Source organism: Fusarium oxysporum, chromosome 8 (genome assembly GCF_000149955.1).
Source record: "Fusarium oxysporum f. sp. lycopersici 4287 chromosome 8, whole genome shotgun sequence".
Classification (NCBI taxonomy): Eukaryota; Fungi; Ascomycota; class Sordariomycetes; order Hypocreales; family Nectriaceae; genus Fusarium; species Fusarium oxysporum.
The window spans coordinates 3,308,341-3,329,114 of record NC_030993.1 but is presented as its reverse complement, the minus strand read 5'-3'; the positions used below and the strand labels follow the sequence as shown (position 1 = coordinate 3,329,114).

General features: G+C 49.4%; 7 protein-coding genes across 14 annotated transcripts; 4 read left to right on the top strand and 3 right to left on the bottom strand.

Moving 5' to 3' along the window:
- The first annotated feature begins 3,301 nt into the window (after window positions 1–3,301).
- On the top strand, window positions 3,302–5,568 carry FOXG_15625 (uncharacterized protein). Its single transcript, XM_018395729.1, has 2 exons — window positions 3,302–4,039; window positions 4,100–5,568. Exons 1-2 carry the CDS (start codon window positions 3,732–3,734, stop codon window positions 5,304–5,306), a joined length of 1,515 nt encoding a protein of 504 aa, XP_018255979.1. The 5' UTR covers window positions 3,302–3,731; the 3' UTR covers window positions 5,307–5,568.
- A 77-nt stretch (window positions 5,569–5,645) lies between these two features.
- FOXG_15624 (replication fork protection complex subunit Csm3/Swi3) lies at window positions 5,646–7,011 on the bottom strand. The gene is made up of 3 exons (XM_018395728.1): window positions 6,733–7,011; window positions 6,607–6,682; window positions 5,646–6,552 (listed from the first exon to the last, which is right to left on the bottom strand). The coding sequence occupies exons 1-3, from the start codon at window positions 6,930–6,932 to the stop codon at window positions 5,953–5,955; spliced, it is 876 nt and encodes a 291-aa protein (XP_018255978.1). The 5' UTR covers window positions 6,933–7,011; the 3' UTR covers window positions 5,646–5,952.
- Window positions 7,012–7,068: 57 nt separating this feature from the next.
- Window positions 7,069–8,200, top strand: FOXG_15623 (NADH-ubiquinone oxidoreductase 21 kDa subunit). Its single transcript, XM_018395727.1, has 4 exons — window positions 7,069–7,288; window positions 7,345–7,361; window positions 7,483–7,688; window positions 7,740–8,200. The coding sequence occupies exons 1-4, from the start codon at window positions 7,214–7,216 to the stop codon at window positions 8,006–8,008; spliced, it is 567 nt and encodes a 188-aa protein (XP_018255977.1). The 5' UTR covers window positions 7,069–7,213; the 3' UTR covers window positions 8,009–8,200.
- Window positions 8,201–8,692: 492 nt separating this feature from the next.
- On the top strand, window positions 8,693–13,740 carry FOXG_15622 (uncharacterized protein). Its single transcript, XM_018395726.1, has 6 exons — window positions 8,693–9,478; window positions 9,533–9,610; window positions 9,664–10,159; window positions 10,220–10,581; window positions 10,650–10,740; window positions 10,793–13,740. The coding sequence occupies exons 1-3, from the start codon at window positions 8,943–8,945 to the stop codon at window positions 10,136–10,138; spliced, it is 1,089 nt and encodes a 362-aa protein (XP_018255976.1). The 5' UTR covers window positions 8,693–8,942; the 3' UTR covers window positions 10,139–10,159; window positions 10,220–10,581; window positions 10,650–10,740; window positions 10,793–13,740.
- Window positions 10,647–14,075, bottom strand: FOXG_15621 (MFS transporter, AGZA family, xanthine/uracil permease). Of its 6 annotated transcripts, XM_018395725.1 has the most exons (4): window positions 13,237–14,075; window positions 13,144–13,178; window positions 12,544–12,811; window positions 10,707–12,483 (listed from the first exon to the last, which is right to left on the bottom strand). In XM_018395725.1, exon 4 carries the CDS (start codon window positions 12,234–12,236, stop codon window positions 10,815–10,817), a length of 1,422 nt encoding a protein of 473 aa, XP_018255975.1. In that variant the 5' UTR covers window positions 12,237–12,483; window positions 12,544–12,811; window positions 13,144–13,178; window positions 13,237–14,075; the 3' UTR covers window positions 10,707–10,814. The 6 variants fall into 6 exon arrangements, with proteins under 6 accessions (XP_018255972.1, XP_018255971.1, XP_018255974.1 ...); XM_018395722.1 differs by having other exon boundaries at window positions 10,647–12,483; window positions 13,144–14,075; XM_018395724.1 differs by having other exon boundaries at window positions 10,705–12,483; window positions 12,544–13,178; window positions 13,237–13,792.
- Window positions 14,076–14,941: 866 nt separating this feature from the next.
- FOXG_15620 (uncharacterized protein) lies at window positions 14,942–19,172 on the top strand. Of its 3 annotated transcripts, none has more exons than XM_018395719.1 (3): window positions 14,942–16,979; window positions 17,075–18,977; window positions 19,054–19,089. In XM_018395719.1, exon 2 carries the CDS (start codon window positions 17,663–17,665, stop codon window positions 18,680–18,682), a length of 1,020 nt encoding a protein of 339 aa, XP_018255969.1. In that variant the 5' UTR covers window positions 14,942–16,979; window positions 17,075–17,662; the 3' UTR covers window positions 18,683–18,977; window positions 19,054–19,089. The 3 variants fall into 3 exon arrangements, with proteins under 3 accessions (XP_018255969.1, XP_018255968.1, XP_018255967.1); XM_018395718.1 differs by having other exon boundaries at window positions 17,058–18,977; XM_018395717.1 differs by having other exon boundaries at window positions 17,058–19,172.
- Window positions 19,173–19,182: 10 nt separating this feature from the next.
- On the bottom strand, window positions 19,183–19,751 carry FOXG_15619 (uncharacterized protein; the record flags this gene model as incomplete). Its single annotated transcript, XM_018395716.1, has 3 exons — window positions 19,183–19,280; window positions 19,339–19,530; window positions 19,589–19,751. The coding sequence occupies 3 exons, from the start codon at window positions 19,749–19,751 to the stop codon at window positions 19,183–19,185; spliced, it is 453 nt and encodes a 150-aa protein (XP_018255966.1).
- Between the last annotated feature and the right edge of the window lie 1,023 nt (window positions 19,752–20,774).

The following is a 20,774-nucleotide window of genomic DNA, read 5'->3' as shown; positions in this document are numbered from 1 at the left end:
GGCGGCGGGTGGTGCCGCAGCGGTCGCACGCGAAGAGGCTGGGCGAAAACAGCGGTTGGAAAGTGATCAATGCTGAAGTTTTAGCTGATGAGACTTGACTCAGGCATGGGGATGAGATTGGAGATGAGCAATTCATATGGGACATGTCTGATCGTGAGAGGAAGTGGGTTCACTGTGCTTCCATCGTCTTCCGATACTAACAAAAGTACGGGGCGGCCAACCTGACGCAATGGGGAACGCGTCGAATATGAGATGAGATTCTTTGATAGGACATGGCGTAAGTCAGAGATGAAGATAATATTCGATACGGCCCCGACAATAGAGCACAGGTTTGAGATTAATTAATTGGTTCAATTAAGCTCAGATGAGCCCGATATTGCAAACCAGGGGTTACGCTACGTTTTGGAATGAGAATCTCCACCAGCTCCTCTTGCGTCCAGACCCTCAATCACTGGCGCGCGAATCTATGGTCTGACTATGGTATGGACTATATCTCCGGCGGAAGAACTATCGTGGGAGCTAGGGACGAGAGGCGAGCTGGACAGGCTAAAAGGGATAGACTATCGGCATCCTTGGGTTCGAGGGATCAGGAAAGGGGGTTCTTTGACGATCAGGGTCGAACGATATCTCTGACGGGGCAGTGAACGGGAAGATCACTTACAGTGAAACATGGTGCTCCTGAGACATGCCAGAAACGAGGGCAGAGGCAGAAGAGGTTGAACGTTTCTCCCTGCGACTTTAACCGTTGGCATGTCTCCCCCTTCCGTGTCTCGAAGAGGGAATCCCTTGGGCTGAAGTGAAGTGATGGGATGGGATGGGCGGCTGGTAGATTCGCCTAGATCCATCCCCTTCCCTCCCGCTCGAGACGGACGAGATCTTGTCTTGTCTTGTCTTGTTCAGTCCAAGTCTCGCCAAGAAAAGGAGCCCCATTTCGTAGCGAGGTCCCAGCTGCATGGCATTGGCATTGGCAGGTCTCAGTCTCTCAGAGAACTAAAGTAGCGTTCCATTCCAGGTCGCGGGGAGGCGATCCGTAGCACTACAAGGGAGCTCGACCGAAGAACCGGTGAATTGGAGAATGGGAATCGACCATCTTCACGAATGAGAAAATCTGCATGTTCCATCCCAATTCGGTATTGAGGCTTGAAGACCCAAAGCTGAACTTTACTTGAGACTTTGATTCACGGACCTAACAATCCCAGCAATCAAGGGAGCTCAACAAAACCGACAGTCCAGAGGTCAGTTCACCGCATCTACAGACAGGTATCTCGGCAGTGGAGAATCTGGTGAGGGGATTCGCGATTATATCGCCAATCTTAATGCATATCAGACCAGACCGACTTATCAAGGTTCTTTGTTACATTCATCGCTTGAGAGTTTGTCCCTGCGTAAGCTGAACTCAAATGCAAAGCTTGACGAAAAGTAAAATAGTTCTGAAACTGGTAGCCTCAAGACTAAGCTCTGAGAGCCTGACGATCTCAGCAATCAAGGAAACAGAGCCAAGATGAGCGACTGTCGATGATGGCAAGATGGGGCATTTGGTGGATAATATGGAGGCCTTGAGATTCCAGAGCCAGCGAAACAAATGGAGGAGGTGGTATTTTGGTGGATGACGGATGCGTCCCCGGTAGGGCCGGCGGTACAATAGCAGCAACACCAGCAGCTTAGTTAGCTTCAGGCAGTTCTTTTCTTGGAACACACGCGAAAGAGCAAACTCCACTTGATGAGGCGTCAGCCAGCGTCAGCCCAGCTTCTAGGTTGGGCCATGACCGCTTATACAAGAGACGACGTCGTCTTACGAAGTGTGCATACAAATGCTTCGTTACAAGTCTCGTCTGTCACGTAGCAGCAGCAGTAGCAGTAACACCGATAATGTTTCCTGAGGCGCCGTGATATTGTTTCCGTTGTTTACGAGGCTTTCACTACAGGAGGGGTCACGATAATTACTGAGCTGTTCCATTGGCCTGTCCATCATTTGCTTTGAGTTTGATGGTTGATTGCAAAGAGACCCTCTGCCTGAGGGTTATGTTGAGCTCCTTTTGGCCACATACCAACGGACCTCAAAGAGCTGATGGCTTTTCAACACCGCTTTCTCTCTCTCTTCTCCCTTGGCAGCCATCATCGACGATAACGAGAGAAATGATGATGCCCTGCATGAATAAACTTGAGTCTGTGGATTTTCTCCCTGCGTGGCTTGGGTGGATTGGTGGGTTTGGTGGAGAGCTGACAATAGCTGACTGTGTACGAAAAACTAAGGTAAAAGCCTAGGACTCTCCATATCGTGAGCGCTGGGCAGAGGAATTACAGTGGGAGGCACCTAGAATTGTGTGGTTGTCGGATCCATTCCTTCGACCTCCTTCGCCCATTTTCCTTTGGTGTATCCATACTTTGAGATCTCGTCATTGTGCAGAATAAGACGCCTCGGGGGAAACAAACATGCTATAGGGCCATGCTAAACTCTGCAAAGTGTGAATAACTACCTGCGGAATAGAGTTGATGAAAGCCTCTTGTTGAGTTGATGATGTAGATCCATATCAGTGGTTATTATCAAGAAGAGGGGATCACGACATTTCAATAGCCTTTTCTCCTCCATGGGAATGCACGGGCTGCACCACCCACAGGGAGAAATGGCTGAAGCGTATTCATGAGAATCGGCAGTTTTTGGGCTTATCTTACGCAGGTATTATTACATCTCTCGCGTTCTCTAAAATTAAAGCCACCAACACGGGGTCTGTGGTTTGTTACACGAGCCTCATCAGCTTTTGAGTTATTGATCGTTATTCTCGTGCACCCACCACGAGTACCGAGTACAATCTCTCCGCAATGGATCATCGCACCATCCTCAAAATGAGGCACAAGGAGCTACAAGGTCCGTCACCTACTGAACAAAGAACGGCGTTTCTGGCACCGCAGGCTCAGTGCTCCGTCAGGCCCGTCAACTAACTAACGGGCGGACTGAACCCAAGGTCTCACGGCCTCCGATTGATCAACCCCCTTTTTTTGGAAACTCGAACGGTCGATGGGGCTCCGTACAGGCCCGGACAGCGCTGTGTCAGATCGTATTCCGCCAATGAGACCTACGGCATGCGCTGTGGGGCAGATTCCTAAGCCCCCCTGCAGTCGAGGTGCGTGTCGCTCGGTGGCGTAACTTGCGCCCCCTGAAAGCCTGTTCCAGGAGGGGCCGGGTAGCGAAGTGCACCAGTGCATCCCGGCACCAGAAGGGTCCTATCCGAGAGCACCTTCCCTCTTTAGGCTCGCAAAACGACTTCAGGGGGTAGTCTTGGTACCCCATCTCAGGGGTTGGTGCCTCAGGCAGTTACATCTACCGAGCCTTGCCCCTCCAAACTCTCAACGTGTCCTCAAGAGATAAAGAGGGCCTGCCCGCTCCTACCAAGTTGACCTTTCCATTCCCAAACCGACAAGCACCCAGCAATTAAGGTCGCTAATACAGAGTGAACACCTGTCCTCTTCCTCTTGAAGCTCCTTTCCACATCGTCATCACCATCACCTGACCTGACTCATAGTTGATCAAGGCAGACGCAATCAAAGTCTAGTCACTGACTCACACTTTGGCCAAGTCTTGTGATGGTGGAACATCGCTGCCTGCGCCTCATACATCTCTAATAACAGCTACTTATCCCCATAATATCCGTTGCTGTATCTGAATTTCAGACCCAATTCCAGATTCTCCATCCAAACAAACCACACACCTAATCACACAAACAAACACAAACATGGAGCAACAAGGGTCACCAGCTTCCCAATTCTTCCAGTCTCCAGCCGAGTCTCTCATGTCAGCTCCTGAAGATGCCTACACATCACTCTTCGCCGCTACCACCCCTAGCGCAGCTTCAACAGTGAACCCCATGGACATGTTGACACCAAAGTCCTACAACGATGACTCTCTACTACCGATGATCAAGCAGGAGGAGGGCGTTGCATCAACACCAAGCCCTTCTCCAGCCCCTGAGAAAAAGACCACCAAGAAGAGAAAGTCATGGGGCCAAGTCCTTCCCGAGCCCAAGACAAACCTCCCTCCTAGGTATGAACCAACGACAACTGAAGATGATGTCACGAACGGTTCCACTAACTCCCCACGCAGAAAGCGAGCCAAGACCGCTGATGAAAAGGAGCAACGCCGAGTTGAGCGCGTTCTACGGAACCGCCGCGCGGCCCAGTCCTCTCGTGAACGCAAGAGGCAGGAGGTTGAGCAGCTCGAGAAGAGGAACAAGGACCTCGAGGCTGCCATCCAACAGGCTGAGCAGATGAACGCCCGGCTCATGGATGAGCTTGCACAGATGCGAAAGGCCAATGGTCTTCCCCCTCTGTCACAAGAGCTCTTCAGCCCCCAAACAACACACCAGCCAACGGAGACCACGGTGTCTCCCAATGCCACCGTCGACCCCATGGCACTATCCCCCTGCCTATCACCCGTCCCCGAAGAATCTGAAGAGATCCTCCAACAGGAGCCGGCCAAGGAGACAATCCTGGAACAATCTGAAAACACCTCTCCCGACCTGACACAACGTCCTGCTGCGATGTTGTCCGACCTGCAGTGTCACATGTCGGCGGAGGTGTCGAAGATGTTCCAGTCCCAGTCACCCACAACCTTGACTCAGCCAACATTGGCCTGGCTCCTGCCACTTCAGATGACACTCTTTTCAGCTGCGGTGGTTCTGAATTTCTGTCAACGTCCCTTGACACAGATCGCTATCTCATTGAAAGCGGGCATCTCTCTTCACCCTTCTCCTCAGCTACTGACGAGCCTTATCTGGACTTTGACACGTCCCCGTTCAATCTCGACAACAGCTTCAACGACGAATTGTACAACACCTTCATCAACGACACCGACAACGGCATCACGGCAGAGCTCCAGAAGCCAACCGACGACGCCGCTGCGATCCTCAGCGACGAGTTCCGCTTCTACGAACTTGAGAATCAAGTCTCTTCGGAAAATCCTATCCAGCAGCCCCTCCCTGGCGCGTCCTCTAACGGATGCGACGTTGGTGGCATTGCGGTTGGTGTCTGAGGGACGCGATGACAGGGTCGAGAAGTCGGAGCGCGAGACTGAGGATTCGCGCGGCCAAGACGAGTTGGTAAGGTGTTTCTCCGAAATTACTTTGCCGTCGCGTGAACTATTGTTGACACTCCTCTGGGCCATCCGCACAGAGGAGGCCCGAATTCAGCGTGAAGCTGGCGAGGTCCCCGACCCTGAGACTCGCTCTCCACTACGTGTACATCAACCAAGCAAGAAGGCTGCTTTGTCAGTGATATTGGAGGAAGAGAACAATCGGGTACAGACATTATGAGAGTTATATCCATGATGATCTACCGTAATGTGATAATGTTTTGATTTGGGAAAAAAACGGTGCAAGGCGCAAAGGATCAATGTCCCAGGGGGGACTGGCAATAAAGCCTATCAGTTAAATCTTTTGTGTAACAATACAACGAACGCTCAAAGAAGCGTATGACCAACACTATCTGTTCTATTCCCGTGATCATTGCCTTTGCCTTGAATGCCGACTTAGTTGTTGCCTCAGTTTGTGATACTCATTAAAACGATATTGACACTCAATCTTCAGTTGTCTTTCAGCGTCAAGAGACTCCAGAGTCCAGTATGGATGCGAAAAAGAGGAGGTAATGTTGAAGAGTATTAGCGCACTTGATTAACTTGTTTAAACTTCGCTGAGGATTGTTCTTATTCGAAGTCTTTCTATTTCTTTGACCACCATGACATATCTGTAAGACTCTGTTTTCCGTGCAGTTGCCAGTATCATCTGAAGTTGAGCAATCATATATCTCGAGATCGGTAACCTAGAAGCAAGCAATACTCTTGATGAATAACATTTGATTGGCAACAAGATTAATTGATTGTTCAATGACATGCGCCGACGACATAAAACTCGCGCTTAACTAAACGCCCAACGCCAAACTATCTTGATATCTTTTGCAGCATTACCATAACCCATCCATCTCTTGCATAGCCGCCTCTTCATCATCAAAATTATTCGTCTCCTTATCTTTCGACCCTTGCCCCTTCTCTTTGCTCGTCTGATCATGGCTCTCAGCTTCCGCCATGAGAGCATCTAGGTCATCGTCATCTGGCTCTGCTGGTGTAGGGTTTGTTCTCGCTCTCGGAGCTGCATCGTGACTTGCTGCCTCGGCGATAAGAGCCTCGAAATCATCATCTTCTGGAACGTCGTTGCGGATGGGGACAATTGGTCCTGAATTTCGTTGTGCAGCTCGTGGTGTGGCACCGTAAAGATCGTCATCGTCTGGCACACCTGTGTCTTGCTCTGGTGTTTTTGGTCTTGTACCCTCCTGCTCTGTAGGTTTTGATGCATCGTTTTCACCAAACATGTCGTCCTCTTCTTCGTCGTCTGCAGTTCTATCTTTGGGTTTGCTTTCGTTGATGTAATCGTTTCGTGCAATCATGACTCGTTTCTTGTGGCCCGCCTTTTCGACCATTGTAAGAGCGTCGAGGAATTTAGCTTTTGGGAAGAGGTCGTCTAGCCATAGTTGGTAGAAGGATAGTAGTCGAGAGGCGTCAGAGAACTGAACTGACTGTTAGTGTGTTTCCACTGTGCTAATTGGCAGATGGTGGCATACTTCATGGCCTTTGCCTTTAATCTTGAGATCCTTCGCCCTTTGTCTCAGCTTGGGAATACCCTTTGGTCCAAGTAATCTACATAATGTCAGTATCACTTGAGACCACGCAGTATTATATTTCCGCACCTCTCTTCGTCGAGTTTCACATTGGGAACTCGCGCCCTCTTCTTGACATCAACCTCTTCATCAATACCGAGACCAGAATCTGGCTCTTTTCGCTTCTTGTTGGCCGCTTCGGGTGGTGGCGATGCAAATGGATCGTCAGAAAAGTCGTCAACATCGTAGTTATCAAGCCCGTTGGCGGGATCTGAGTCTAGTGTAGGCATCTTGTCTTGTGGTTATATAAAAAGATCTTGAGGATCTGGTGGACTCAATGCTTAACGCGTCTTGAACTGGGGAGACGCGTCGAGAGCTTAATTGATTCTCACCCCCACCGATCTCCACGTGACCAATCATCGCCAACTTCGATGGGCTGACCAAAGCACGTGATCAGTATCCTCAGGCCTCCACTCCGGCTCCAGCTTCTGAATGTACCGAAACCGACGACCTCGAAAGGCTTTGGTGGTAGTATTCAAGGAATTGACTGCCACGGACGACGCATCACACAATGGCTGAGACAGCGACAAAGCAGTCGACCCCGTCCTTTGTCGGGACCAGCAAGGTCGTTCAGACCGAGTATCCCGTAAGTGACGCTTCAATTAATGGAGCAATTGCAGTTGCTAACTGATGATGTTATAGCTCATTGACAACGATCCGTACGTAACCTGAGCCCCTCCGATACCCAGCGACGACGATAGGAATGAAATGGAATGCATTGGAGAATCGAATTGCTTGGATTTGGGTTGGATTGGGTTGAGCTTTGCTGATCCTCGGCAGTCACTTCAAGCGAGTCGTGGGTTATGCCCGTACATCCGATTACATCGCCGGCACCGTCGCCGCTGCTTTCGCTCCCGCTGCTCTCTACGCCCTCGAGAAGTTCGCCCCCTCACACGTAGGCAAGGGCGGTTTCCCCAAGGCCATGCGACTGGCTGGTGGTGTTGGTCTCTTGGGTGGTTTCCTCTACTTCTACCAGCGATCAGCCCGTACGTTTACAGCACCCGGAGGACATTGAGTAACTGAACTAATCTGAATAGTCCGATTTTACGGCGCCACCGAGAACGCCCGCGAGATTGAGATGGATATGCGCGAGATGGTTGATAAGGTTAAGAAGGGTGAGCCTCTATATGGCGTTAGCCGGCTAAGCCCTCATCTTCAGGGTGTTGCTGCCCGACAGAGCAGATACTCTGCTCTGTTCCTTAGCACGATTCCTTGGTTCAACTTTGTCAACCATAACCAGCATGGTGTCGACACAGCCAAGTACTACCAGCAGGCTGAGCGGGAACTTGAGGCTGAGCGCTCGTAAGAGAGGAGGGAAATTAAGATTTACGGAGAGCGAGAGGAGGATTGGATGGGAAAAGAGGTGTATATTACCAGCGGAGGTGGGCATTGCCTCGACGGCCTGGCGAGTTTATTTGTGAGATGGAAATATATTCCTTGAACCAATCTTTTGTGCCATATTTGTGTTTTTATGATGACCTTGACAATTTAGGCTTGAAAGAACGTAAGTTGATTAGCTTAAGCATCTTGTTCTACAAGGAATGAGCTGCGGTGGACTGAGTAGGCCTTGTCCATGTCTGCTACTGAAAAGTCGTGATACGGTACAGGCACGTAGACCATGGACAACCATAATCCTACGCCTCATGTTATGGACTGCCACTACCAGAGTCTCATCCTCTTCACATTATTCTCAAAGTTTGAAGATGAGATGGATGTTTGCTACTTGAGATATGCTATGTCCGCTTAACGCCTGTTCTAGTGAGAGATAGCTAGGTCAACTTGACTGGTTCGCTTTCCATTCGCACCGGAGATACGGGCCAAGCATACAAATATGGCAAGAGCCTATTCTCACACTAGTTATTCGTATATAAGAGGTCTATTCGGTGTCTGAATGTAACATTCTTATTGCAAGTCCGTTCAATTCCGCCCAAGTCCGTCCCTCATGATCAGTTGCTGTCGGGGACCGGCCAACTCCGTCTCTGGGCCACAAGCTCCTGACCAATCAAAGCTCGTGTAATCGACGTTTCTCCCAAAGAACACAGATTCAATCCGTAACAGCTTCCCGAAGTGGAACACCAAGAAAAGAATTTTTGTTGTTTCACTGAATCCTCATTTTCTCCTTTTTCCTCATATATATTCTGCTGCGGGATGTGGATAAATTGAGGGCTGATTGTGGTGTCGACATCTGCTTATCTCACCTCTCAACGTATCTCAGTCATCTATACGAACTACCTTACAAAATGGTGTCAGCAGAACAATCCATGGATCTCCCCGTGATTGACCTCGATGTCTATCTAAACAACCCTCTTGACTCAGAGGCCGTTCAAGAAGAGTGCAGAAAAGCAGCCAACGCCCTCATCACATACGGTGCTCTCGTCCTTCACGACAGCCGAGTCTCAGAGGAGGATAACTCAACTTTCCTCGACATTCTTGAAGATTACTTTGCTCAACCCGAAGAGGCCCTCAGAAAAGATGAGAAGCCTGAGCTGAGCTATCAAATTGGTGTCACATTAGAGAACACAGAAAAGCCCAAGTGTGCTGTTGATGAGCCATGCCTCGATGTTATTCAGAGACTCGACCCTTCACAAAGACCGTTAGATATCTCAGCTCACTCACCGGATCCCAAGTGCAGATTCTTCTGGAGAATGAGCGAGCAACCGCCTTTTGAGACCGAGTTCCCTGGATTGAACGCCCCAAACGTGGTCCCTGAAGCCCCTCATATCAGAGACCGATGGGAGCCAGCCATGAACCAGTGGGGGACGTCTATGAAGAGCGCGTAAGTCCCCGAGTTTCCTTCTTTTGAGCCCTCGAGTGCTGATCAATGTCATAGTGTATCCAAGTTGGCAGAGATGACCGCCGTTGGTCTAGACCTACCAGCTCAGTTCTTCAGCGATGCTGGAAAATACGGGTAAGTTCCCTCACAATATCATAGCAGTCGCCCAAACTCACGTGCGTAAACAGACCTCACCTTCTTGCCCCAACAGCCTCAGACCTGGTCAAGTACGGCGAGAAGAACACCATCTTGGCCGGCTTCCACACAGACCTCAACTTCCTCACCATCCATGGTCGCTCCCGCTACCCTGGTCTTCACATCTGGGCACGCAACACCGGAAACCGTATTGCCGTCAAGATCCCACCAGGAAACTACCTCCTTGTCCAAGCGGGCAAGCAGATTGAGCACATCACTGGTGGACTCATCAAAGCTGGCTTCCACGAGGTTATTGTGAATGAGAAGACCATTGAGACCATTGAGAAGAGGAAGTGTGACTTCCCTGACAGACCTCTGATCAGAATTTCGAGTACTCTGTTCTGGCATCTTGGCAGTGATGTCGATCTCAACCCCGTTCCCAAGCTCGTAGCAAGGGCAAAGGAAGTGCGAGAGCGACAGAAGGAGCTTGGAAGAGATGAGGGACGAGAGGTGAGTATCCTCTCATGAAAGTGGACACCAGGTGCAGGAGTATTCCACCCCCCCCCCCCCCCCCCCAGCCACTGACGATAGAAGCTAACGATGGCTTAGGGAACTGAAGCACATTGCTTTGATGGCTTAAAGCGAAACTACTTAGCGAAGAGCGATGATTTATGATTTGAAGATCTCAAAGACGACCTGTTATGAGGACTGGATACAGGCTGGGGGATGAGGCTCATTTGTGTTGAACTCGCATGAAACCCAGCTGTAGATACGCCTTGTTTGACAGTTGCTCAGATATGAAAACACGAAGGCCTTGTGTGCTACTCGTCTCATCATACGTACTTATCTGATTGTATATTGTCCGCTCTGTATTCAGTTCCCAGAACACAGTGCAACGGATCGTGCACGTACACCATGGCATGCTACTTACACCAGTGTCACCTGGCACATCCCAGACATGTACGCCTTCGGTAAGTCGAATGCCAAAAACTCCGAGAAACCGGGCTAGGGACTGACGGGCCTCGACATGGCTGTGTAGTTTGAAGTCGGGGCGACACGTCTTTACGAGACATCACTTGCAAGGACAGGTCAGGCATATCAAACAGAACATCATGTTATTGTTTTCTTGGGTATCTTTCAGATCCTCCTACGTTCACTCAACATACTGACATTTTTAAGTAGCCGCAAACTCTTCCATATCCTTTCAAGTCTCCTTCTCACGGGGAAGAGTAGTCTCAGGCACCTTGCCGCCCTCAGATCCACCATGATCAGAACCAGTCTCCTCAGGCACGGCATTTTGGTTCACAGTTGTGTCATTGGCAGCAGGAGGGAACTCCTCACGCCAGAAGTCCTTCTTTCCGTGAGCAAGTCGGTTCAACCAGGGGGGCAAGAAACCACCGGGAATGCGCCAAGTCCAGCCGTCTCTCTCCTCATAGTTGGGAGGCACGATACGACCACCGGAAACAACCTTGATGACCAAAACGACGGTGTTGATCAACATATATGTGCAGATACCAGCAATCAGACCATCGGCAATGGAGTACGCAAAAGGCATGATGGCAATGGTGAGGAAAGCAGGAACAGCATCACCCATGTAACGCCAGTTGATCTCAGTAACCGCGCCAACCATCATAGAACCAACAAGAACGAGAACGCAGCCGGTGGCCCAAGGAGGAATGGAAGCAAAAATCGGCGCAAAGAAGATGGAAATGAAGAAGCAGATTCCGGCAACCATGGCGGTCAAACCAGTCTTTCCACCCTCGGAAATACCGGCACCAGATTCGACAAAAGCAGTGACGGGGGGAACACCGAAAACAGCGCCAATGGAAATGCTCAGGGCGTCGACCATGTAGGCAATCGAAGAGCCTTCAAAGTCCTGGGTAACGGGATCGACGAGGTTGGCGAAACGAGCCATACCATACAGTGTACCAGTACAGTCCAGGATGTCGACATACAAGAAAGTGATGAGCGCAAGACCAAACTGGCCGCTGTGGCCAGAAATGTTGAACTGGAGGACGTTGAGGGTGTGCTTGATCTCATGGAAATCGACAACCTTCTTGAAGAAGTTGAATCGATCGTCGCCAAGGGTGTCGTAGGGGAAATATGACACAGGAGTGTCTCGTGGCCAGGAGATGATGCTGACAAGAAGAATACCAGCAATGATGGCACCCTTGACACGGTACATCATGAGCAATACGGTGAAGATGCCGCCACAGAAGATGCCAATCCACAGGGTAGGGCTTCTCATCTTCTGGGAGGAAGGGCACAGACCAGTGTCAGGGTCCCGATATTGCGATTCACAACCTGCGAGTTCCATAGGAGTGGAAACGGCACCAACAATCAGACCGATACCCTCGCTATAAGTGAGACCAATGAGCGTCAAGAAGAGACCGATACCGACACTGGTGGCGAGCTTGATACAGCGGGGGATGGCGCGAGCAAGCCATTGACGCATACCGAAGAGAGCAAGACCGAAGAAGATGAAGCCTTCAATGAAGATGGCTGTAAGGGCAAGCTCATAAGGGACGGGGCCAGAGCCGCTGGGACCAACGACGGTGTAGGTGAAGTAGGCGTTGAGACCCATACCAGGAGCGAGACCGACGGGAAGGTTGGCAAGCAGGCCCATGAAGAAAGTAGCCAGAGCAGAAATGGCAGCGGTAGCAGTGACAGCATCACGCTTGACCTCGGCAACACACAGCTGGTAGGCTTCGTCTGGGACGCAAGCACCGTCCTTGTAAGTAGGGCAAATACATGGACCACCGGATTCAGAAACAATCGAAGAGTTGACAGCAATAATGTAGGGCCATGGCAAAGAAGGTAGCGAGACCAGCTCGAATCTCAGTGAAGAAGAGAGAGCCCTTGCGTTCACGAGGCTAATGTGGAGAGAGCGTTAGCTGTGAAAGTTGATATCGGAGGTGGCCGATTTGACTTACATGACCCCGACCCCTCAAGCTGGAACCACCGTCCAACAGGACTGGCCGCAATCTTGCGGTTGGTCTTGTCCATCCAGCCCATCTTGAAGATTGGGTTGACAATGACTATGTGACAAAAAGGTATTCAAAAATTGAGCAAAACCCAAAAGCCACGGGACAAGTGTGATCGGCGTGCTGCGAAGCTCGAGATTGAAAGTTGAATTGACAGACGGGAGGCAGCTGTCTTTAACTAATGGCGATCCAAAGCGTTCGACGAATGTCCTAGACTCTTTTACAGTTAGCTCCTGTATTGGCCAAGTCTAGACAGATAGATAGCCAACGGTATGTCTCCGATAAAGAGGGTCGGAGGCGGCCGAGGAGGCTAATGGAGGGACAACGGAGGTTATGTATGTGGTGGGATAGGCAATGGGGGTCCAAGCCCAGATATCTTAACTGGGGGAGATAAGAGACTGGGGAACTTGGGAACTGGGGTTTTAGGGATTGGGTGCATGTGAGCAAGGGTGTATTGGCGCAAAGTCCAAAACTATACATAGAAGAGGTTGTACATTGATGCGCAAGGGCGACAAAAGATCCAGGGAAGGCAATGGACTAGAGACTTACTGATGGAAGTACAAAAGAGGCGTCGGCTGGTATACCTAGTACGTGGTGCAAGGCAAGCCGTAATGTAATGCAATGCGCACGTAGTGTATGTACCTGTAGATGCAATTGACGCCTAAGTAGGTAGGCCAAGATGTGACGGAAACGTAAAGAGTCCCGATCGCAATCTGTCGAGTAGTAGAGGGTGTAATGCGACGACGGACGAATGTGCCGTATCGGGGAAGAGAATAACGTCCCGATATCAAGGGTCCGATGGGAAGGTCCAAAGAAATGCTCGAGCCAGAGCAAAGATATAAGCCCTAGCAAGGTTGATCAAATAAAGCTCGGAGCAGTTTCTCTGTTTCTGTCATGCGCTTGGAGCCAGCGTTGAACTTGACTTGCAGCTGGTGAAAGTTCTAGAGTTTGCGTGAGAGACCCGGGGGAGACGACGGCGAAGAATAGGGCGACAAAGAGACGTCAGTGGTACATACAGCTCAACCAACCCTTGAGAGGTGAGCAAAGTGTTGCAGCCAAGGCAAGAGGTGATTCGCGATGATGCGCGAGGAAAAAGAGAAGAGAGCAAATTTGCAGATGGCAAATTCGTGATAGTACCGGTTGCCCAGTCTCCGGTGAATGGGCAGCTGCTTCCTCGAGATGCTCCGCAAAAAATTGAATGGCAAGAACGAATCGGCCGAGGCACTACATTCATCTCAGTCGATTTTTAGCCATTGACCCCGGTTTTTTCATCCTTTCAAAAATTTTTGCTGCCATTGTTGAATTTCCGTCCGATTAAACCCTTACCCAAAACGTCGTCGCCTCTTGGCCCAGCAGCCAACGAGCAGTGCCAGAACAATTGCCCAGGAACCGCAAAAGAGGATGCAAGCCATTGCGCGGGTAAGGTGGAGTTCGATAGCGATAGCGGCGGCGCGGGTGTAACGCCACCCAGAGACGAGCCGCCCATTCAGAAGACTCGAATTTGCTCCTAGCTCTTTGTTCTCCGTTCTAACGGTATGGAGTCACTGTAAGTCACTGGCAGGCTTCGAAAAGAGGTGGAGCGGACTGTGCGAGCGAATACTGGACGCGTTGTGGCTTGGACTATGTGGTGCCATGTTGCAGCTCAAACGTATTCAACTGCAAGCATCCGCTGTTTTGATGATGATGATCAAGCGGCTCCAGCAATTGTAGTTCACGTGGGACTTTGTTTCGTGCGACGAGGAGGGAAATGACTCGAAAGTTGAGCACAGCTTGCAAAAGACACAATGCACAGTCACAATATCGGAGGGTCCAATTTGAATGGTGTAAGGATGTAGGATCGATCTTGTGCTTATCGGCTTTGTTGGTCTGTTACATATGGCAACACGGACGAGCTGAGACAGCAAGCATTGCAATTTCAATGGTTCGAGGTCAGTGTGGATGGATGGAGCTGAACATCTTTAGAACAGGTCGGGTAAGCACCTTCCTTCTAGAAGCCGGCGCAATGCTGTGCTCTTCTATTGCGCCTTAGAACTATAATATTGGCGCTTTGGTGTTGTTTCTTGATTCATTGCGACTGTTTCGCCTTCAAGATGTGAAGTTTTTGCGGTCGCTGTTAGCACGTTGGAAAAGCTTCTCACCGTCTTTAACGGAACGGGCGGTTGATCAGCTTGTGGCTGATGACCTTCCTAGCTTGGATGTACTGTCGCGTGCTGCGCTGGTGCTGAAACTTTGATACACCGTGCGGAGTGTGTGGCTCACTTATTGAATATTGGCCTGTGCTCACTCGTTGATAAAGGCCCTGGAGGCATGTCAAGTGTGATAAGCGCAAAAGATAACGGACCAAGAGCCCCAGAAAAGCGCCGTCCTCCGAGCTTTATCACCTATCCGAGTTTCGCCTGCTAACAGTTTTTAGTGAACGAAACACTGGGAGATTGATGATCTTTAATTGAGCTATCCAGGGCCGAGAGTTGTTCCGGTAGCGGTGGGCCGGAAGTCTGCGATCTGTATTGACGCTGGTCACCGAAACTCAGTTGAATGTGTGTATGTATCATTGCTATCGTGACTCTCATCGTGATGTTGTTAATCACGATGCAATGCATCAATAGATCGCCGTAAAGGCGCAAGCTCCCAAAATCATCACAGCTGAATTGAAATAACTATTGATGTCTTCCAGGGTGTCTCAGTCACTGCACCTCGGACTTATTCTGGTGTTCTCGTGCCTCTATTAACATAACGTTACTCTGCCCAGTTTCGCCCTTGCTTCGTGCAACAGCAATCGAGCTGAAAGATGAGCGATGCTACGTGTTCATGAGGCAGTCAACAAAGATATATTGACCCAAATAACGCCGTCTTTTTAGAATTACTCAGGCCTAATAAAAGACCCAGCACAAAACGTGCATCTTTGGCTCAACATGGAGTTCTTTGAGCGTTCTGAGTTGCACAACATGAACTCTGGCCTCAAAGCGCTGAGCCTCATGGCTCAGTTTCAGTGACTGCCGGTCCCCGGCACTTCAATTCAACCTCTTCCCGCCATTTCCCCAGGTCAGGATGGATTCTTGGTCTGCAGGTTTCCGTTCCCAGCTTTCCAATTCTTCTCGTCCTTATCCCGATCTGGTCAACCTTGTTCTGCCCCAGATGACTACTCTCGATCTTCCGAGCTTCATACAGGTTTGCTCGAAATACCCCTCTGTTGATCTCACGTTTGGGTATGACGACGGTTTTAACCGACGACTCTCACCGCCATCATTTGTGAGCGGAAATTGTAAGTCCCGAGCCCGTTGTCTTCAAGGGTCGATGGCTGGTTGCCACTGCATTAGACAAGGCGCCTAGGGATACCACACCGACGAGAACCAGGTAACACAATTATACACACAGTCAGCTTGCTTTTTGCCTGAGTCAAACCCCAGCATATTACAGTACAGGATGGATGAACCCTGGTCCTCCTGCGTCAAACTGAAAGTTTAACTAAATGGGATCAGCTGGATTGGCATTGCCGACGAGATCCCATGATAAACTTCCGATACAACACATGCAACCCCAGTCCATCAAAGAGCGATCACTTTGATCTTGACAAGGGGGAGCTATCTGGTCTGGAATCTGAGCTGAACGTTCTAACCTCGCAGTATGACTGCTTGTCTGTGATGAGATCTCTCAATGTTTCTCGATATCACTACGACCAAACATGTGTCTGTGACTGTCATAATCGTGTGGAAGCGTCATATGATACACGATCTCCTATTGGCACCAGGAGCAGCATCTATGCTACTCCCTGGATCAATAGATGTATCACGGACTCGGAGGCCGAAGAGAAGCTCAGCATCGTCATGATGGCATGAAAGGCGGTAGCCAACAATTACAATGAGTCCTGTTTGAAGGATGAAGCACACGTTTCAATCTAACATTCGTCCAAGGGTCGCGCAAGGCGGGTTGCTTGCCGGGGAGAGACCGGCCATCCTCCGTATGAAGCTGAGGTCATGAGAGGAAGCGCCCCGATGGCCTCATGAGACACTAACAATTCCCTTCTCAAAAGAGGTGTTTGAGCGATACCCTGTCCCTATTAGATGCGTCGATTGATAGGAATCGACCAGAAATCACTCGCTATTTTCCCAATCATTTGTCCCGCCATTTTCTGTAGGTAACGAGAGACGAGACCCTTGGGAGTAGTGACGTCAATCAGCTGAGCAGTTGGATCTTATGACGTCGAACATGCAGGGTCTTTAATGGAACCCACACCGAGTTCCCCAGGAAAGCCTGTCAAGCTCAGAGCTGGATGGCTGGTATTCTTCTCCGGGTAATGCACCTCGACGCCATATTTCTGGCCTTGGTTTTATGCATCCCATCAGCGAAATTAATGCATCCTCTTCAATGACGGAAGAGAAGATCTGGTTAGCGGCCCCCTCCTCTACCTTAGGGACTTAGCCCTTTGATCCTCGCGCCAAGGTCACCCACTCACTCACTGACAGTCTCACTTCCGGTTCAGATTCAAGCCGCGCCATGACCCAAGTTGTGACCTACTATATTTGATGATCCCTGGATACGGAGTTCTCCTTTACTCTCTCCTCTTGCCGCTAATCACCTGTTTCATTACGTGTTTTATGCAGGCACCTCTTTACATAAAGAAGGATTTATCCCCAACATTCTGCCTCTCCACTATCGATATGCACACCTAGGCAACTCACAACTTCCTGGCTACGTTACATAAACCTTTGTTCTCTTACAACAACGTCAACCTACCAGCCCTTTCACCTCTCAGACACGCAAACAAACCATCGGACAGAGCCTCCATCTTCCACTCTCACAGGTCTCAACACCCGTACCACTGCTACACATATGGCCTACTACCGCCCGTCCAGACAACAAGCGCGCCCATACGGATATGACGATGACTACGTAGCGCCAGATCCCGGGAGGTCGTATGACCCTTACGATGACCGAAATGCACCTCCTCCCCGCAAAGTCAGAAGAGAGCCGGCAACAGATGCGTCACCTCCCCGTCGCTACAAGACACAAAGAAGTCGCCGCCCTCCGAGTCCTGGCAGGCCAGGGTACCCTGATGATCGTATGATGGATGATCGGAGAGCAGAAGGCCGTCCCCGTCGCAGATATGAGCCGGAGCGTCGTGGACGGAGTGCCGGGCCTGATCGACGAAGCCGAGACATCAGCCCTCCCCCCCTTCGGACCCCCGCCAGATTCACCTCGCCGAAAGGCTCGCTCAGCTCGTCCCGATCGCGATGCTCATTCCCCCGAGCGAGAATTTCGCCAATCTTCACGCGAGCCTCGCTCAGGGCGGGATCGGGATCGGGAACGGGAGTTACCCATCCGTGGAAAACGGGACGCACGACCTGACAGATACCCTCGATTCGAGCGCGATGCTCCACCAGTGCATCCTTACGATCGTAATGCATATGCCCGGGAACCAACTTCACGCGCATACCCCGATGATCCTCGAGACCAACGACGGTCCAAGCACCGCGATGCTGAGCCGGAATCGCCTCGGCGCCATGGAAGATCAGTGTCACCGTCACCTCGTTCTAAGTCGCAAGGACGGGGTCGAAAGTCACGATATCCAGACTCCGACTCTGACTCGGAGGATGATCATTACGGTGCCAAACTTGGAGCTGCCGGAGCTGGAGCGAGTGCCGCTGCTGCTGCCAGTCGACGACGCCCACGGTCTCAAACAAGAGACCGTCGTGGGCGAGATCCTGCTCGATCTCCAAATCGAGGTCGGCCTCCGACCACACAGAAGAATCGCGGCAGCGGTCCTGCCGGACGTCGCAGCTCCATGCCTGCTAGCACCAAGCCACGGACTGCATGGTGGCAGAACCCCATGGTCCAGGCTGGTGCCCGTACTGCTTTCACAGCTGGTGCTCAAGCTGCGATGAAATCTGGTCATGAATCTGGTCCCTGGCTCGGCCCCAAGGGCGCCAAAGTTGCAACAGCTGCTCTTGGTGCGGCCTTGGTTGATGGCTTCATGGGCCAGAAGCATCCCAACAGTACCAGACAGAAACTGATGAGGCAGGGCGTTGACCTTGCCTCAGCTCAAACCACAAGGGTGCCCGAGCACCATGGCCATAGTCGCAGACGATAATGGCTGACGACACTGCGTTTATTCTCTTTCATGGTATCTAATACTCGTTTTCACAAAGATTGAAAATTACGTTAAAAACATGCTCAAGCATTACGGAGGTTACACAATCCAGAGCACTTGTTGACAGGCATTGGATCGGCGCATTGCTATGGAGTTGATGATAGAATGATTATGACAACTGTACGATACTTATGAGACTTATGAGATACCTTCCTGCATTTCAAGAATTGAGATTTACTCTATGCTTCTATCATGTCCACAACTTAGGGTTTGATGTTTAATGCGATACGAAGAGGTCAGTGACAACACAGCTATGTTACACAAGCATTCTCATTCTGGTCAATTTAAACTCAATATGCTTTAAACGATAGTCCATAACCGAAATATCAACCCAAAAACTTCCTCAGAAGAATGATCGAAACGTTACTCGTTTACTCATCGGATGATAACCGTCTTTTCCCAAGAACTCTCGCCATAAACCCCTTCAGTATGCTAATAGTCTAGGACAAAGTCGAGTTCCACGGTCGACAGCGATTGGCCATGCACATACCGTTGCAGCAAGGTCCTACAGGCTGCCCGCGTGTATCATAGCACTCGCCTACCATTGACCGTCGTCAGATATGCCGGATCACGGGAGTTAGATCTGGCGTACTTACCGTACATAGGAACACAACTGCCGGTGCAGTCGACAGCGATGATCACTCGAGGGGAGTTGTCGAGGATATGCTGGGAGCCATCCTTCGTGCTGACTTTGGAGGTCAACTTCGCTTGGTCCTCGATGGCGAAGAAGCATTGTTCAAGAGCATTGTAGTCTGAATTGTGGATGACATCGACACTGAGATCATGATCTGAAGAAGAGCACATAGGGTAAGCGGCTGAGCGGGATATGCTAATAGAGACGCCTACTAGTCTTGCGAGTACTGCCATCAACAGGGAAAGCAATAGAGTAAGAAGCCAAACCGCCATGGAAGGTAAGGTGAATAAACTGAGGATCCGATCGTTGAAGAACGCCCTGAAGAGCAAGAACACTATAGGAGAGAGGAAAGAGGAGAGTCGGAACAAACTTCATCATGCTTTATTTTAGATAACAACTACTTAAACATAGATATATTCATAATAATAAGAATAATTGCTCCTGCCTTAATTGCTAAACTACATAATATAGAAGGAGAAAGATAGCCGAGGCGACGCTTCTCCACAGCAATCATATTACTCTTTCACAGACACATAATTATATAACTTTAATCTTTATTAACTAGTAACTATAAGCATTTGCAAGATTATAGAACATGCTAAGCAGCTACCTAGTACAATTACAGACATCTAGAACATACTCAGAACAAAGAAACGCAGGTTTTAATCTATACAGTAAATAATCATAAAGAAAAATGCATCTGACAGAAGAGATAGTAGTATAAATTCGGCCTTACCGCTACCTTTACTTTACTGCCATCAGCACACAAGACCATCACTACTAACTCACTCAAAACGGAACAACCACAACAACACCAACTCACAGTAACATCCACCTCAACAATATTCTGCAATTATAACACGAAGTCTTCGTAATATTAGAAAGCATCAGAAAGGTTCAGCAGACTCTAGATTGCCTCCAGAATGTAATTAATAGGCTTCTTTTTGACCTTCGCATTACTATGATGCAGGTACATGGCTTATCTGCATCCCAGCCATTCGACGCATGCCACGACTACGTGGTATTATCTCTCACTACGATGGTAATAACCTTGAAGGAGAAGGTGTATAAGCTACAGGTAGACATCTAGAACATTAATCCTATTCGCCGTCTATAGAATTAGGCTATAGGCTATTATAACAAAGGTATTATACTAATAGCTATAATTAATATTAGTAAGTATAATTAGCAGAGGAAGTTAGGTTAAGAAATATCCTTAGGTATAATAAATAAACTAGGTATAATATTTTATAAAAATAGCCCAGTTATTATATAAAATTAGTCTTATTTTTAAGTAAATTAAATATTTTTTATAATATTTATATAACCCCTTAAAGAAACCTTATAATATAATAATTTTTTTTAAGTTTTAATTTAATATAATATTATTATAATCTT